Source organism: Saccopteryx bilineata, chromosome 3, assembly GCF_036850765.1.
Source record: "Saccopteryx bilineata isolate mSacBil1 chromosome 3, mSacBil1_pri_phased_curated, whole genome shotgun sequence".
NCBI lineage: Eukaryota > Metazoa > Chordata > Mammalia > Chiroptera > Emballonuridae > Saccopteryx > Saccopteryx bilineata.
The window spans coordinates 85036273-85051946 of NC_089492.1; the positions used below are offsets into that span (position 1 = coordinate 85036273).

General features: G+C 54.8%; 1 protein-coding gene across 2 annotated transcripts in view; it reads right to left on the reverse strand.

Annotated features, from left to right (window-relative positions):
- Positions 1-15674, reverse strand: part of OTOF (otoferlin) — an 85137-nt gene that overhangs the window by 43085 nt on the left and 26378 nt on the right. Inside the window, exons 3-6 of one of the 2 annotated variants that reach the window (XM_066264710.1) lie at positions 13906-13994; positions 8140-8239; positions 5423-5604; positions 712-756 (exon numbers count right to left, since the gene is read on the reverse strand). In XM_066264710.1, coding sequence (XP_066120807.1) covers positions 712-756; positions 5423-5604; positions 8140-8239; positions 13906-13994 — 416 coding nt within the window. The remainder of the gene's footprint in view (positions 1-711; positions 757-5422; positions 5605-8139; positions 8240-13905; positions 13995-15674) is intronic. The other variant, XM_066264707.1, reaches the window with a different exon arrangement.

A 15674-nucleotide genomic window follows, 5' to 3' on the forward strand; every position in this document is an offset into this window, starting at 1 on the left:
AGATAGTCCTTGAGGTGACACAGGTTTCTGGGGGAGCCTGTGAGACCCTCATCAACCTCCGGACCCTGAGCCTTTCCTACCCCTGTGGCTGCCCCTCTCATCTGGAGCCCCTCCTCCTCTCCACTCCCAGAGCAGATGTGATCTCTCTCTCCCAGGAAGCCTGGGAGGGAATGGAGATGGTGAGGACTCACAGAGACTGATCATTCCTCCTGAGCTTTCTGGGGCTTCCTGCTCCAGCCATCACCCCGCTGCCACTCAAGCCTAGAGTTTGCCCTCCTTGGGCCCCCAGGTCTATGTGTCATCTTCCCAGCCTCGCCTAGATTCTGTAGGGGCGGGGGAGACAGTTATTGGCTTCCGGGGCTTCCCCCCCGCTCCGTTGACTTCTGTCACACCCTCCTGCACAGGATCACCTAAGGGCCTGACTCACAGCAGAGAGGGCTGGACCCGGAAGTGGAAGAGGGATGAAGTCACTGAAAGAAGGGAGGAGGGAGTGGAAACCAGAAGGCCCAGCCACCTGCCCGCCCCCGCCCCAACACCTCCCTGTCCCTCATCCCCATGCTCAGGGGCAGAGACCTCCCTCATCCTGCCATCCCCTGGCGCTCACTCCACCAGGACAGCCCATGACTAAGCCCTCTGGGCCGTCCCAACATCCGCACCCTGTGGTGAGGACCCTGGGAGCCCCACGGCTCCGCCCTGGCTGGGGACACCTACTTGTGCTCGCCATCTCTGCCTCCCTTGGTCTTCTCTCTGCCTTTGCTGAGTAGGGAGAAGAAATGAGGAGACAAGGGGACGTGTGTGAGAGGGTGTGGACCAGAGACACTTGCAGACTTAGCCCCTGGCCCTGCTGACCGCCATGCTCCCCAGTGACCCCCCTGCCCCAGAGTCCCCTCACCCCACAGCCTCTCACTTCAGCACACTGAGCCTGCAGGGCAGGGACCCGATAGGTCTGGGGAGAGAGGGACCTGGAGCCCTGGTGAGGGCAGAGGCCTCAGGGTACCAGCTGGTTCCCTCTGCCCCCAGGGCCTAGTGGTTTCTCAATGTAGGTCACAGGTGCCTCAGGGAGCCAGGCCACCCTCCAGGCCTGAGCCACCCTACTCCTCTCCTGGTCCCCTCCAATGGAGTGGGGACCTTCCAGGCCCTGAGGGCCTGAGAAGAAGGCTGGGCCAGGCAGGTGCTGGGTGTGCAAAAGTAAGTGAGCAAGTGCTCCAGGGCGCAGACCAGGGCAAGAACGGTGCCCTTCTCCCTCTTTAGGGGGGCTTCCCTAAACCCTTCTGGAATCTTCTCTCAATGCTTCCCTGATACTGTAGCAATGAGGGTGAAGAAAAGAAAGTGAATAACAGTCAGCAATGTCTTTCTCGCCTCATACTGCCCCGACACAGACCTTGCCCAGGCAAACAAGACTTCCTGTTCAACAGCTCAGGGCCCCAAGGCCTGGACAGCTTCGGCCAGCTATCCATCCTTCCAGTAGGCGAGCCAGTCAGTCTGTTCCCCTTTTCAAAGGTCTCAAGGTGCCACAATTGTCTGAGACCCCTGAGCAGAGAATGGAGCGGGGCGGCTGACCAGCTCAGCAGCCCTTCTCTGGCCCTGGGCCTGGCTGTCCAGCTGCTGGCCGCCGTTGGGACCCCTGAGAGCCGGCGGGGCTTGCTCCAGTGGAGCAGGGGCTCCACCAAGCTTTCTAGAACGGGAGCTGAATGGGAGATGGATTGGCCCTCGCCTCACATTAATCCAAGCAGGGCCACCTTTCTCTGAATTGTTGATCCAGGTTTTGAGGGAAGCTTGTTTGTTTAGTATTTTCAGAGAATTCTGTGACACCTCCGCCCCCAGGGTGTCACCTGAAAAAAATCTTTGCGACAGAGGAACCAAAGGGGAAATGTGTTACCTGGCGGTGGGCAGGGGAGGGGCAGGAAGGTGGGATTTGTGTCGCTGGAGGGTAAGATGGGAGGCCTTTTCTCTCTCCCTGAGGGGTCTGCTCTGAGGTCTCAGAGGGGCCCAGGCTGGTCCAGTGCGGGGTTTCTGAGGCGCACGGCCCCTGGGCACAGCATGTACCCATAGCCTGCGCACGCAGCTCCACCACCTGCACACCCCCCTCCCCTCCGCACACTCCGGGCCTCTGGGCCTGCAGAGGCGAAAAGGACTCTCTGTGAAAAAACAACACCCTCATGATTTTACTGCAGACACTGTCATGCCTACAACTAACATTAGTAACAATACGCAGGGCCCTGTGCTGAGAACCTCACGTGCCTGGACACATTGAATCCATCCCTCTCACAGGCAGATGTTGTTATTACCCTATTTTCCAGATGTAGGAGCTGAGGCTCAGCTTGCCCTCAGTCACCCACCCAGCTGCAAGCATGGGGTAGGATTGACCTCATGGTGGTCCTTGTTGCTAGGGGACCTCTCCGTGGAGCCCTGGACAGGCCTAGATTTTCTACTGGAGCCCACGTGGGCTCCTCCGCCAGCGTTCCCTCTCTGCGAGCCTCGGCTCCCACCCCCATGGCTCCGTGCGCACTGTTAAAAGCAACCACAGGGCCAAGGATCCGTATGGCACCCACTGGGGAACTCTAGGGTTTGCTCATGGTTCCAGGCTCAGATGGACACTCAGCCCTGGGTGGGGGAGTGGAGGGGACCCCAAACTCAGGTGAAGAGGCTGGGTTTGGGAGGGGTCTCTCCAAATTCCCACCATGGCCCTGACCGTGGCTCCTCCGGGCGGCTTGGGGGCCGCGGCGCCTCTGGAGCTCAGCTTGGTGCTGGGATGAGGGGGTGGGCATGAGAGGGACGTAGGAACTGGTAAAGCAGCACTCTGGGGGTGAGGCTGGGTGGGTGTGCTGACCCCTATACACAGCCCTGTGCACACCCAGGGCACACACCCTTGCATATCTCTGTCAGAGCCCCAGCCATGCACATGTGCCCCATTGCCCTCTGGCCCCGGGCTTAGGAGGGAGGTACCTGGCCTCCATGGGTCTCCACCAGAGTGCAAGAATGAGCCTTAAGTAGAACGAGAAAAGTGTCCCCAACTGATCCCCCAAGGTGAGACCCACCAGGGAGGAGCCTAGCAGGAACCACTACATTCCCAGGGACACCAGGAAGGGGAGTTGGGCAGAATGAGGTGAGACCACGGAGGGCAGGAGTGCCAGGAAGGTGGAGGAAATGAGAAGGAGAGTCTAGAATACAGGGAATGCACAGGAAAGCCCTACGTCTCTGGAGGGCAGCTGCAAGATAAAAGCTGGGGCTCCTTTCCTCATCCTTCCTAAGGTGTGGCTCCTAGAGCCGTGACAGCAGTAGAGCCCAGAGACCGGCTATGTGTGCAGCTCCCTGGCCTCGCACAGAGGGAGAGTGTGTGTGCATGTAAGTGTGTGAAAGCACATGTACACGTGTGTGTGCGTGCATGGGCATATGTGTGCTGAGTGCTGAGTCTCTCTTCGGAGACCGAGATGGATGTGCACTGACATGTAAAAACCCGGAATCCTGATTTTGTGTTTCTGAGAGCAAAGCGCCCATGGGTTGTGGTGATTCATTGCTTCTCTGCAATAGTGACAGCTGGGGGAGGTGTGGAGAACCCTTCGAGTAAGGGAGACCCTGCTCTGACCCAGGGCCGCTGTGAAGCTCAGCTGTGCGCTGTTTGTTTGAAGGGCCCTCAGTATGGAGTGGGGTGGCCAGAGCTGAAAAGAAGGTCCTCCCACACACCCTGGCCCACTCTCATGGGATTGATAGAGGAACTGGCCCAGCGCTGCCTGGACCACAGCTGCTCACGTGGGCAGCGCTCTCAACTGTCCAGAGCTCCCGGAGAGTTGTTTCCCATGGGTCTACCCCCAGGATCCAGAGTATCCCTGGGTTTGTCAGGCTGTCGGAGTTGAGGGGAGCCAGGATGCTCAACCCATTTCTGGTACTGACCCTGAGGGGTTAGTGACTTGCCCAAAGTCACTCAGCTAGTCAATGGCAGTCAGGATGGGACTTAATGGAACTTAGCTCTCCTGATTCAGAGCCAGCACCATTTTCCCTACAATTAGTGGCCCTTACATGACTTCCGAGCTTGTCCCCAGAAAGTTCTTTCTCAGAGTCCACCTGCTGTCTCAGACAGCCCCCTACAAAGCGCTTTCCTACAAGGGACAGAGGACGGGGACCAGGTGGTACCTTTTGTGTCAGCATCCTTGGCTCCCACTGAGTCCCCAGCTCCTCTTCTCACCACATGCAGTCAAATTCCTACTCTTTGATTATCCAGCTGCCAAGAACCTGTTTGTCCCCGGCCCTTATATGGGCAGCACTCAGCACCCCAGTTACAACCTGTCCCTCCATCATCTCTTTGGCTCTCCCAACAGCAGGTGGGGGGGGGCGTCTTATTGTTCTGGGTCCCATTTTACAGGTTAGAAGAGATGGTGAAGAGGGTATGTGACTGGCCAAGAGTCACAAGGCTAGTAAGAGACAGAGCTGGGATTCAGATCCGGGTCTCCTGAGACCAATTTGCAAGCTCCTCCCACCCCACCTAACCTGAGGTCTATGGAGGACAGGCTCCAAGCTGGCCTGGGCAATGTCACCCCACCCACAGCTGCCTGAGGTCAAAGGTCCAGCCTCATATCCCATGGGCATGGTTCCTTTGACTTCATTAATATTACTCCCCAGCAGGCTCCCAGGGTTCCTTAAGCTCGTGTGTGTGTGTGTGTGTGTGTGTGTGTGTATGTGTGTGTGTGTGTGGTTGTGGGTATTGGGAATGGTTCATGTGCAAAGAAAGAAACCGTATTTGTCCTATAAAAGTATCCAATTCAATTCCATTAATTTAGAGTGTGTGTTTTTTCAGAACAGGGCCTGAATGAATTTGAATTGGAAAAGGAAGGTGGAGGGACATTGGGGGATAGTTGCAGCGGGAGGGGAGTAGCTCCTTCTCTCAGAATCCTCCCCATCCCTAGACGTACCCTCAACTTACCTGCATTTTCCACGTTATCCCCAGTGACCTAGGAACTATGGGCAACATTTTGCTAGCCCATATTCTGTCTCTCTGGGCTCTAAGAGTAATACAGTTGTGTTTCCTTTTCTGGTAAAAAATAGTGCATTTGGAAAGCACCGGCCTGGACACAGCTTGCTGTCATCTGCATAGCAGGACATTTGCAGGTGTGAATTCTGGATACGGAGGGTGCTGAGATATGTTCTCAACAGAAGAGAGGCCAGGTCCTGACTGGGACCTCTGCCTTCACTCTGGCAGGAAGAGGCCCCCTTGTTTGGGCTTTTACTGGGCCAGAGCGGCCCTGCTCCCTGGAGTGGGGGCCTGATAGGGGGGTTGCTCAGAAACACTTTTTCCCTCTTATATGTCTTTCAAGCAACTCAACCCTGTTCTCTGAGCTCAGTTAGGCCTCAGGGACCTTCCTGGGGGAATAGGCATCTGTCCTGTATCTTTGGGGGCAGTGGGCAGCCAGAAGTCCCAGCGTGTTACCTCCGGAAGCTCTTCTCGCCTGGTGGCCGGGAGCTGGGGCGGGAGCCAGGGAGCAGCCCATCTGTCTCCTGGCTCTCCTTCTCTTCCTCTTGAAGGGACTCATCCCCTAGGAAGTCCCCGTCATCCCAGGAGCCCACTGTGCCGTCTGTGGCCTGATACCGCACCTCCACGCACAGGCTGGTCTGGAGGGAGAGATGGGTGGTGAGCAGCTAGAACAGCAGTAGCAATCATATCCCACATGCTCTGCTGCTTTGTGATGTTTGCAAAGTGCTTTCCCACCCTTAACTCAGTGGAGCTGGGTATTATCCTCGCCTCTCCTGTGTTGCAGATGAGAAAGACAGGCATGCACAGAGTCAGTAAACTTCACAGGCTCCAGCTCTTGGCTCTATTCTTCCCTGTTACCGAAGGTTGGGGGCCTGCCTTGGAGAGTTGAACTTGGATTGGGGATGGACTCTCCAGTGCATACATAATCAAGAGCATCATTCAGTGTCCCCAGTGAGTAGGTCACCCCTCACCCTCAGAACCAGGGCTGCCCACAGAGATGAGGGGTGGCCTGCTTGCAGTCGGCTGACCTCCCTCAGCCCTGATGCTCCTTGAGGATGTGATGATGTGAGCTAGTGTCCCCTCCAGGAGAGGAGCCCAGGCCCTCGACACCTCACAAAGGTGTGGAGTCAGCACTTTTCCCCACTCATCTGACACCCACCCTCTTACCCTGGAAAGGAAGGGATCTGGGGGTGCCCCGGGATTTTCTCTGGGGGATAGCGGAACCCCAAACCTGGGCTCAGGCTGTGCACTGAAGAATCCTGATTTGGCTTCTTGCTTTGCATCCTTGGGCCACTTACTTCCTTTCAGCTCTTGCTTCTCCCCAGCATACAGGGAAAACGCATTCTAGTCACTTCCCCAGGGGGGTCACTTGCTCCTGAGACCCACACGGGCACCCTTCAGTCAATGGGTAGGCCTCCGAATGCCCAGGCTTAGATTTCCCAAGGGAAGAAAAAGGTGCACTCATTTTCTGAACCCTCACTGCGCTAGACGGCATGCTGATGTGCTTTAATGTAAACTCATTTGATCTTCTCAGCACTTCAACCTTCCCTGCCTACCATATCAGAGAGGTTCAGTTACTCGCTCAAAGTCACATTGTTAGGAAGTGCTGGAGCTGGATTTGAGCCCAGCCTGGCTGACTCCACACCCCATGTCTTTCCCACTGAGCCAATGTGGCCCTGTTGCTGTGCCCAAGTATAAACATGGTGGGAAAATGCTGGCCTGAAGTTGGAAGCCCTGGGTTCCCGTGCTGGCTCTGCTGTTGATCAGCTGTCTGACCATGACCAAATCTATTTTCCATCCAAAGATGTCAGGGCTACCATCATAAAATGGGCAGTAGGTGGGTGGTGGGTGGGCTTCATGATCTGCCCACCAGATCCATGATCTGCAGCTGAATTCCTAAGTCTGATTCTAGAAATACAGGGCATGGGCTGGCTGGCTCCCCTCCCTGCCCACTTCCCTGGTTCTCTCTCTCGTCTTCCTGTGCTCCACTCTCTTCCTCCGGACATCTGTGGTCTCCTCTAGGTCATCCATTCTCACTGGTATGATGCTTGTCCTGCATCCTCTCCTCACTGGGGCGACTGAGACCCCAGCCCCCTGACTTCAAGAGCCCCCCACCCCCACCTGCACCTGCCTATGGAGAGAATGACCTGGCTAGCTCCAAACGCTCTCCTTGTTCTCAGCAAGGAAGTGTCTTGACACCATGGGAATTTCTGCCCCACCCTGACACTCTTTAGAGAGGGCTCCTTCCATTCTGGCTGTCTGCGGCTGAGTTCTGCCTTTTGAGACTGTTCTGCTGCTGCTACATGGGGCCATACATTATGTAGGCCCGGGGGGAGGAACCATGGTACAGATCCATTTTACACATGGGTAAACTGAGGTCAGAAATAATAGCTATCAATATTATTTTATATATTAATTGAACACTTCACTATGTGCTTAAATGTTCTAAGCACTTCCTGTGTGTTCTTTCAATCCTTCAAACAACCCTGTGAAGTAGATACTATAATTTTGCTTACTTTGCCCAAGACAGTCACCTGCCCAAGTCACAGTTAGTGAGTGGCCTAACTAAGGTTTGCATCCAGGTGCTGTGTTTCTCACCACAATACCAAACTGCCTGGGAGCAGACGCTAATGAACTCAAGGGGGTGGATGCATCAGAGCAGAGCCTGGGCTCTGGGCGGCCAGGCTGCTTTACTTCCTTGCTTTGTTAGAATGTGCGTTAAGTGCTACAGATTGTGCATCGTTAGTGCATGTGCGCTCATGATGGGATGTGACAAGTGGAATAGAAGTGAGATCCTTGTCTTCACAGAATGGCTAGTCTTAGAGCCAAGTGAAGGCCATGCCCTTGAGTGACCAGCAGAGCTCAGTCTGGCCTTTGGGTGACCAGCAGGACCCCTTCAGTGATTCCTGAGCTGGGTTTGTATGAAAGGAGGACCCCTTGGTGCAGAAGGAAGCACATCCCCACTCTCTTGCACTCTAGAAAGGGCTGCGATGGCCACAGCCACCAGGGGGAGGGGCTTTGGCAGAGTTTGACCTGAGTTACCTCCTCCTGTCTCACCTCTCCATCCGTGAGGAGTACCCCTGAGACCACGCTATGTGTCTGGGGGAGGAGGTGAAGCAGGCCCTTAGGTGAGCCCACAGTGGGCAAGTCCAGGAATGCTGGGGCACGCTTACCTTGATGAGAGCATTGTTGTCATCAATCAGCGTGTCGGTCACCTCCACATGGTTCTCCTCTACCACCTTCTGCAGCACCATGCGGAAGGTCCCAATGAGCCTGTGAGTGGCAGAGGGACAAGGCAGTTTCAAGTGAGGCCAGAATGAGGAGCTGACGTCCCAAGAGGCTGTGAGTGGTTGGGAAGGACATGAGCAGGCTGGAGAGAGCGAGGGCTTGCTCAGGCTCCAGCCGGAAGGTGGCCCCGGAGCCCGGGCAGCACGTGCAGGAGGATGTGTGACCCCCGGCAACTGTGTGTGAGACCCATTTTCCTGGGAGAGCTCAGAGGCAGCGAGCACCCAGGGGGATGTTCACAGACCAGAACAGGGCTGAAGGGTGCAGCCTACGTGGAATCGGGGTGCAGCGGGGTCCCTGCAAGGCAGCTTCCAGGCGTCCAGCGTGGAGGCTGTGGGGGAAGGACGGGAGGCTCCTCTACTTTAGACCGCCCTAACCATGACCTAAGTCTCTCCCTCCTCCACCCCCTACACACACCACTGGCTCATTCATCCCACATATAGTGATGCCTACACTGGCATTCTGCAAGCTCCTTGAAGGTGAGGACCTATCTGATTGTGGGATCCCCATTTTCCCAGGGGAGAGGCAGCACAGTGCTGTGAAGAGCACAGACCTGGAGTCAGGCTGGGATCTGAAACCCAGCTCTGACACTTGCCAGCAAGTTATCTGCTTCCCGAGAAATTTACTTAGGCTCTCTCGGTCCCAGTTCTCTCTGCAGATGAGCTAATAACCCCTACTTGACAGAGTTATTTATGGTTTACAGGACTAACTGGAATCCTCTGTGCTGAGTTTTTATCTGAGTGCCTAGCACATAACAGTCCTGTCGTTATTGAGGGCGTGCCCTGCACTCTGAGTCCTCCAGGGCAGGGATTATTTCCTATTTCCAGCCTCTATTTGATATTTCTGGCATACTGGCGATCTCAGTGTCTGCTGGCAGAATTAATAAACAACAGTGGGTGCCCAATAAATGCCAACTGAGTTGACTCAAGCCCCCTCCCACCCTGCAGTGTGAAGGTTGTTGTTCTGGGACAACAGAACAACAGGGACACAGAAAGGTCCTCATGGGCTACTCCACATGGGGTAGATTAACACACACACACCATTTCCGGTTGAGGGAACAAAAGCTGAGGAGGGCATCTCAGTGTGTGAGAGCTGGATGGGGTATGAGGTTGTCCGGTGCGGCCCTTGATTTATGAAGGAAGAAGGTGAGGCCAAGAAAACAGGATGCAACACAACTAATTAGTGGCAGACCCAGGTGAGGTGAAGTACTGGGTGAATTCCCACTTAACAGGTATGGAGTCCATGTGAGGGGAGGAAGTGCTGGGAGCAGCCATGTTGGGTGACTATGAAATCCTTCCCTCTATATCTCAGAGTCCTACTGGCCAGCCTGTCTTCCCTGCCTGAGGGCAGAACTGTTCATACCATTCCCCCCCTCTATAGCCTGAGGAGGCTTCTAGGAGCTTCTCAGACCTAGCCCTGCCTTAAATCGTCTTCTCTTGCTGTGTCCTGGCCTCTCCCCACCTTGGGCAGTGCACAGAGAGAAGCACTGGCCTGGAGGTCCGGGGACCTGGAGACTGCCTCCGAATCTCCATTTCGTCTCTATAAAATGAGAGGTGGGCTCCCAGCGTCTGTACTGTGTGGACCTCTAACAATAGACTATAGGCACAAGAGCATGCCCTGGCCTTTTTGCAACTTCACTGCTTTGTGTTCTAAACCAGTGACTCAAACTTCAGCATGAACAGAATGATCCGGAGGGCCTGTTGAAACACAAATGACTGGGACCCACCTATGCTTGGTTGCGCTGGCAAATGTTGAATGAGTGGCTGGGGGAGGGGAAGGGCAGGACTGACCTGTAGCTCTTGCACCTTCCATGGTGTACATACTCCCCCCACGGCCAGTTTCAGGCTACCCCCACGATATCACAGAACTCAAAACTGGGAGGAACATGCACCCAGCACATCCGCTTTTGGGAGTTGGAGTGATCTTGCTTCAGCTCACCACCCGTCCCACCCCAGGACATCTGATTCACAGGTGGGTGGGGCCAGAGAATGTGTGTTTCTGACAAGTTTCTAGGGATGCTGATGATGCTGGCTGGGGAGGGGTGGAAACACAGGGAGAGTTCCTGTTCTTCTACTGCCCTTCGCTGACCAGAACTTCAGGCCGTTTCAGTTCCCCGTGGCTCAAGCCCTGTCTACACACAGACTAAATGCCGTCCCATTGAACACCTGATGGACGGCCTCCCCAGCAGATGCTCCAGACAGCAGAGGGAGGCCTAAGGACAAGCAAGGATGCTGCAATATGACAAGATACCCCCAGGGGGCAGGATAGAACTATACCCCCCACAAGTGCTGAGTCTCAGAATTGCCTTGGGAGAGGACTGAGAGGAGGGCTTGTCATGCATTTTATTAAGAAGGCATCCCCTAAACATCCTTCCTGACACAGGCTCTGAAGCCGCTGCCTGATGCCCCTCCCGGAACCTCACTACCCCACGGCTACTCTCACAGCTAGTTCATCTGCCACTGCTTCAGTCACACAGTGAGCCCAGGCCCGCCTTCTGGCAAGCACCCCCCCTCCTGCCCTGGCTCAAGCCTGTCCACACACAGACCAAATACCATCCCTACAGGGAGGTGTGGAAACAGCCTAGAGCCCAGCTCTGAAGTCAGACAGAAGTGGGATCTAAGCAGGGTTCCACCACCTAACAGGTGTGCGAAGTTGGTCAGTTCTCCAAATTCTCTGAACCTTGCTTTTCCCCATCTCCCCGAAGAAGGTGGTACCACTTGCTTCACTATGCAATGGTAAGAACACTCAAGGGAAAGTCTTCTAACACTGCACACTTGGATGTCGACCCCTTCTCCCCTCCTTAATGTGCAGGGGGCATGCCGTCTGGATGGCTCATGAAGGGCTGGTCTCCTTTGCAGGAGGGGCCCTGGGGGCAGAGGCACAACCTCACGGAGCTGAGCCCCAACTGTGGCCCAGAGGGTGGGGCTGGTATGCGGGGAGCTGGCATGGCCAAAGAAATCAGCTTCTTACATCCCCACAGGGTGGCTGGGGGCTTGAACTCCTAACAGTTCCCCCCAGCCTCCCTCAAACAGAGATAAAAAAATAGTATTCTTTGAAATGAACAATAGATATTATTTATGTAAAGTATGAAGAAAACTTTGCTCTTCCTACAAGTCTGTGCTGTGCCATCTAAGTAAGAACAATCCTTCTATAAAAACACACTTCAAAACAAGTAAGTCCTTAATCCTTATTACTGCTTCCAAAAGAAGTACATAGGGCCTTTTAGCTCCCCCTATAGACAAAAAGAAAGCCCTGACTTTGGGGTGCATGGTGACCGCCCAGGCAACCCCTCCCAGCCAGATTGCCCTTTGTTGAGCCTAGCTGCCCTCGGTGGGGCCTGCCTATTACCTCTGCTCCTCTGGATGGGTCAGCATGGGGCAGTTGCCTGGGAGGGTGGGGCCCGGGGCAACTGAGGAAGGGTGGGCTACATGCCCCCTGGCCAGCTGCGTCCCTCCCTGGAGAGTGCAGGTGTGAGGCCTTTCATTCTGGGGCAAGGAGCACTGGCCTTGGGGTCAGGATTATGGGTTGAAGACCTGGCTCCGTGCTGACCCTACTGTGTGACTCTGGGCAAGGGCCTCCTCTGGGCCTCAGTTTCCCCCTAACCTCTGTCCTCTGACAACCTCCCTTATAGGGCCCATCTAGGTTACCCATCACAGAGAAGGCATCCCCCGCCCAGAAGGGGGCTGGCCCCCAGAGGGATGCCTAGTTGATTAGCGGCAGCGGTGGGGGACAGCTCAAGCTCAGACCAGCCTGCAGACTGACCACAATGGTGCTGCAACCGGGCACCAGGACCTGTCAATAATTCATTGCTTTCCCCTGGAAGCTGGTGTCAGGTGCCCAAGGTGGCCAGGCCTCCACTGCTGTCCTGGCTCCTGAATTATTCAGGAGCCCCAGGAGACTGGGACCTGGATCTGGCCATTTCCCCCTCCCCCACGGGTTCTGGACAGGCAGAAGGGAAGCACAGGACCCTCTGGAGCCAACACCCTGTCCTCACAGGGAAGTCAAAGCTTCCTGAAGGAGGACTTCATTCAAGGTGGGGCTGAGCAGACTTGGCGGGAGGTCCTGGTCGCTGACCAGGATAATTTCTCCTTTCGCTCTGCATTTCTTCCTCGCCCCAGCAGTCCCTGTAACCCCTGGGTGAGGGGCCAGTTTCCAAGCCTCCCCCACTTCTAGGATAAATCATTTCCATTTCTCACACCAGACTCCTTTGCCTCAGTTTCCCAAATGCATCAACCATGTGACTGGGCTCTCACCCTGGAGTGCCTGGAGATCATCGAAGAAGAAGGACCCCCAGACCTCCCACCCTTTGCACCCTCTGCCTCTTGAGCCCACGGAGACATTTACTTGTTCATGCATACAAAGTCATCGGGGCTTACTGGGTGCCAGGCACCATCCCAAGTAGTGGGTGTAGTTTTGCTTGTTGGTAATTCCAGAACAATTGGATTTTGAACCCAAGACAGGAATTGACATTTATTATATTTAACCACCATTCCAGACTGTTCAAATCATTCTGAATTCTGCTTGTTGCCCAGAGAAGATGGGAACCTTGACTGATTCTTTAGTGGTGACAGTGCTCACATGGTAGGTGTTTCACTGCAGAATGTAAGGTTCAGGAGGGTCGGTGCGTCACTACCCTCAGCAGCTAGTTCTGTGCTGGACATACAGTGCGTCACTACCCTCAGCAGCTAGTTCTGTGCTGGACATACAGTGCTTCACTACCCTCAGCAGCTAGTTCTGTGCTGGACATACAGTGCGTCACTACCCTCAGCAGCTAGTTCTGTGCTGGACATACAGTGCTTCACTACCCTCAGCAGCTAGTTCTGTGCTGGACATACAGTGCGTCACTACCCTCAGCAGCTAGTTCTGTGCTGGACATACAGTGCGTCACTACTCTCAGCAGCTAGTTCTGTGCTGGACATACAGTGCGTCACTACCCTCAGCAGCTAGTTCTGTGCTGGACATACAGTGCTTCACTACTCTCAGCAGCTAGTTCTGTGCTGGACATACAGTGCGTCACTACCCTCAGCAGCTAGTTCTGTGCTGGACATAGAGTAGGCACTTAGTAAACATTTGGGGGAATGAACCGACATCTATCTCATTTAATTCTTCAGCTTCCCTTTGATGTAAGTACTTACCCTTTTTACATATGAGTATATTGACCTCAGAGAGAGTATGAAACCTGCCCAGGGTCACACAGTAAGCAGATGGCTGGGCTGGGACCTGAGATCAGGCTTGCCTGACTTCTAACTGTCGTACTACCTGCCTCAGAGCTCTCGTCTTTCACAGGTAAGACATTTGCCCTCAAGGCTACAGATGGTCTATTGGAGAATAGTATCAGCCATTATATAGCTTCTCTGATGGGTAACTGATTCATCTGTGTGTGGATAGGGCTTGTGCATGGTGTAAGGGGAAGGCTTAGAGAAAGGGACAGGAAGAGAGTGTACAGGAGGGTGAGGTGTTCTTGACTGACAGTGGATGAGAGGGCTGGGGGACTCTGAGGACAATATGAGGGAGCAGGGGGGGGGTCTTTGCAGATCAGTCCAGGGAAGGCTATGAGTGTCTTCTCCTGTTTCATACCCAAAGGAGAGGGCAGCCTGAGGAGCAGGACAGGCCCCAGCCCGTCGCCTGCCTCTCCACCCCTCCCCCACACTTACTTGTTGCTGAAGACTTTGCTGTAGTTGAAGATCTGAATCTCAAGTATCTCATTGTTGTCGATGCTGCTGGCCACCGGCCACCGGAAGGTCTGAGGAGAGAAGGACAGCTATGGCTTTGGGTGGAAAGCACAGGAAGGGGTGTGGGAACTCGGAGGGAATCCCTGGTAAGCTGGCCCCGCACATCAGCCCAGTGCTCCACAGGGGCAAAGTTCACACCTGGAATCTCATTTAATTCCAACCACCACCTGCTAGCACGGGTGTTGTTGCCCACTCCTCTTTCAAAGATGGCGCTGGCCTGACCAGGCGGTGGCGCAGTGGATAGAGCGTCGGACTGGGATGCAGAAGACCCAGGTTCGAGACCCCGAGGTCACCAGCTTGAGCGCGGGCTCATCTGGCTTGAGTAAAAGCCCACCAGCGTGAACCCAGAGTCGCTGGCTCCAGCAAGGGGTTACTCAGTCTGCTGAAGGCCAGTGGTCAAGGCACATATGAGAAAGCAATCAATGAACAACTAAAGTGTTGCAACGTGCAATGAAAAACTAATGATTGATGCTTCTCATCTCTCTCCATTCCTGTCTGTCTGTCCCTGTCTATCCCTCTCTCTGACTCACTCTCTGTCTCTGTAAAAAATAAAATTAAAAAAAAAAAAAAAAAAAAAAAAAAAGATGGCGCTGGAGGAAGTCATGGGAACTAGAAGAATCTAACTCTGACCAAGACTTCTGACCCTCAGCCCAGTGCTCCTTCCACTGCCCCGTAGTGGCCTCCCAAGCTCTGGGGTATACTCATGAGCGGAAGGCGCAACCGGTAGGGAACGCTTCTGGCAACAGCAGGATTGTGGGCTGTGAGCGTGGTTATCGCTGTCTCACCTGTCAGGATCACTAACTGCCCAAGCTCTGCTCAGAGCGGGAGGTCGGGCTCCCCTCTCAGGTAAAACTACCCCTCATACGGGCAATGTAAACTTTGGGGAACAAGTTTTAGCTGTTTAGTGTTACTAGGGTCAGGCCCACAGAAGAGAGACAGCCTGTCTCTAACTCACGGCTTCTAGATTTACCCTCGCCACTTCTATCTTGGCTTCATGATTAAATCAATACTAATTATGAACAGGAATTTGAGTGGGATTTTTCCTGATGCCCTAGAAGTGGCATCAAGGGCCCCAAACAGAAGCCAAAGGTGCTAAGTACCCCATCTTCTTAAGAGAGCTGCCGACAGCAGAGTGAGACACCTCCCTCAGGGCTCTATGAGAAGCCCTGGAGCCCCACCCCCACCCCATCCCGCCTCCTTCCAGGCCAGTGACAGAAGATGGGGAAGGGAAAGGCCGGAAGACTCCCAGCCCAGCGCTGTGTTGGTGTGGCACTCTCCCCCGGGGAACAGGTCTGAGAGGGTGAGGAGCCACAGGGGAGAGCTGGCAGGCATGACGTTCCCAGGGACCTCAGCCTAGTCTGTGGACTCACTAGTTTGTCCCCTGAGCCTCTCAGAGGAGACCCACGAGCACCTTGGGGCCACGACAGCAGCCAGGGAGGAGCCATGTGGCCCTTGTTGGGGACATCAAGTACATGGTTTACGCCCTGTGGGCCAAGTGGGTGCTGCAAAGGGTGATCATGCCCGAGCCCACCTGCTGCTGTTCCACCCAACCTGCCTCCCGGGGGAGGGGGCCTGAGCCTGAATGAGGTGGCAGTGCCATCTGCCCCCAGGCAGGAGCTGGGGTGGGTTGGAACCGGAGCTCCTAGGTTGGGAATCCCTGTGGTGTGGCAGGCCACTAAGGTCTTCCCCAG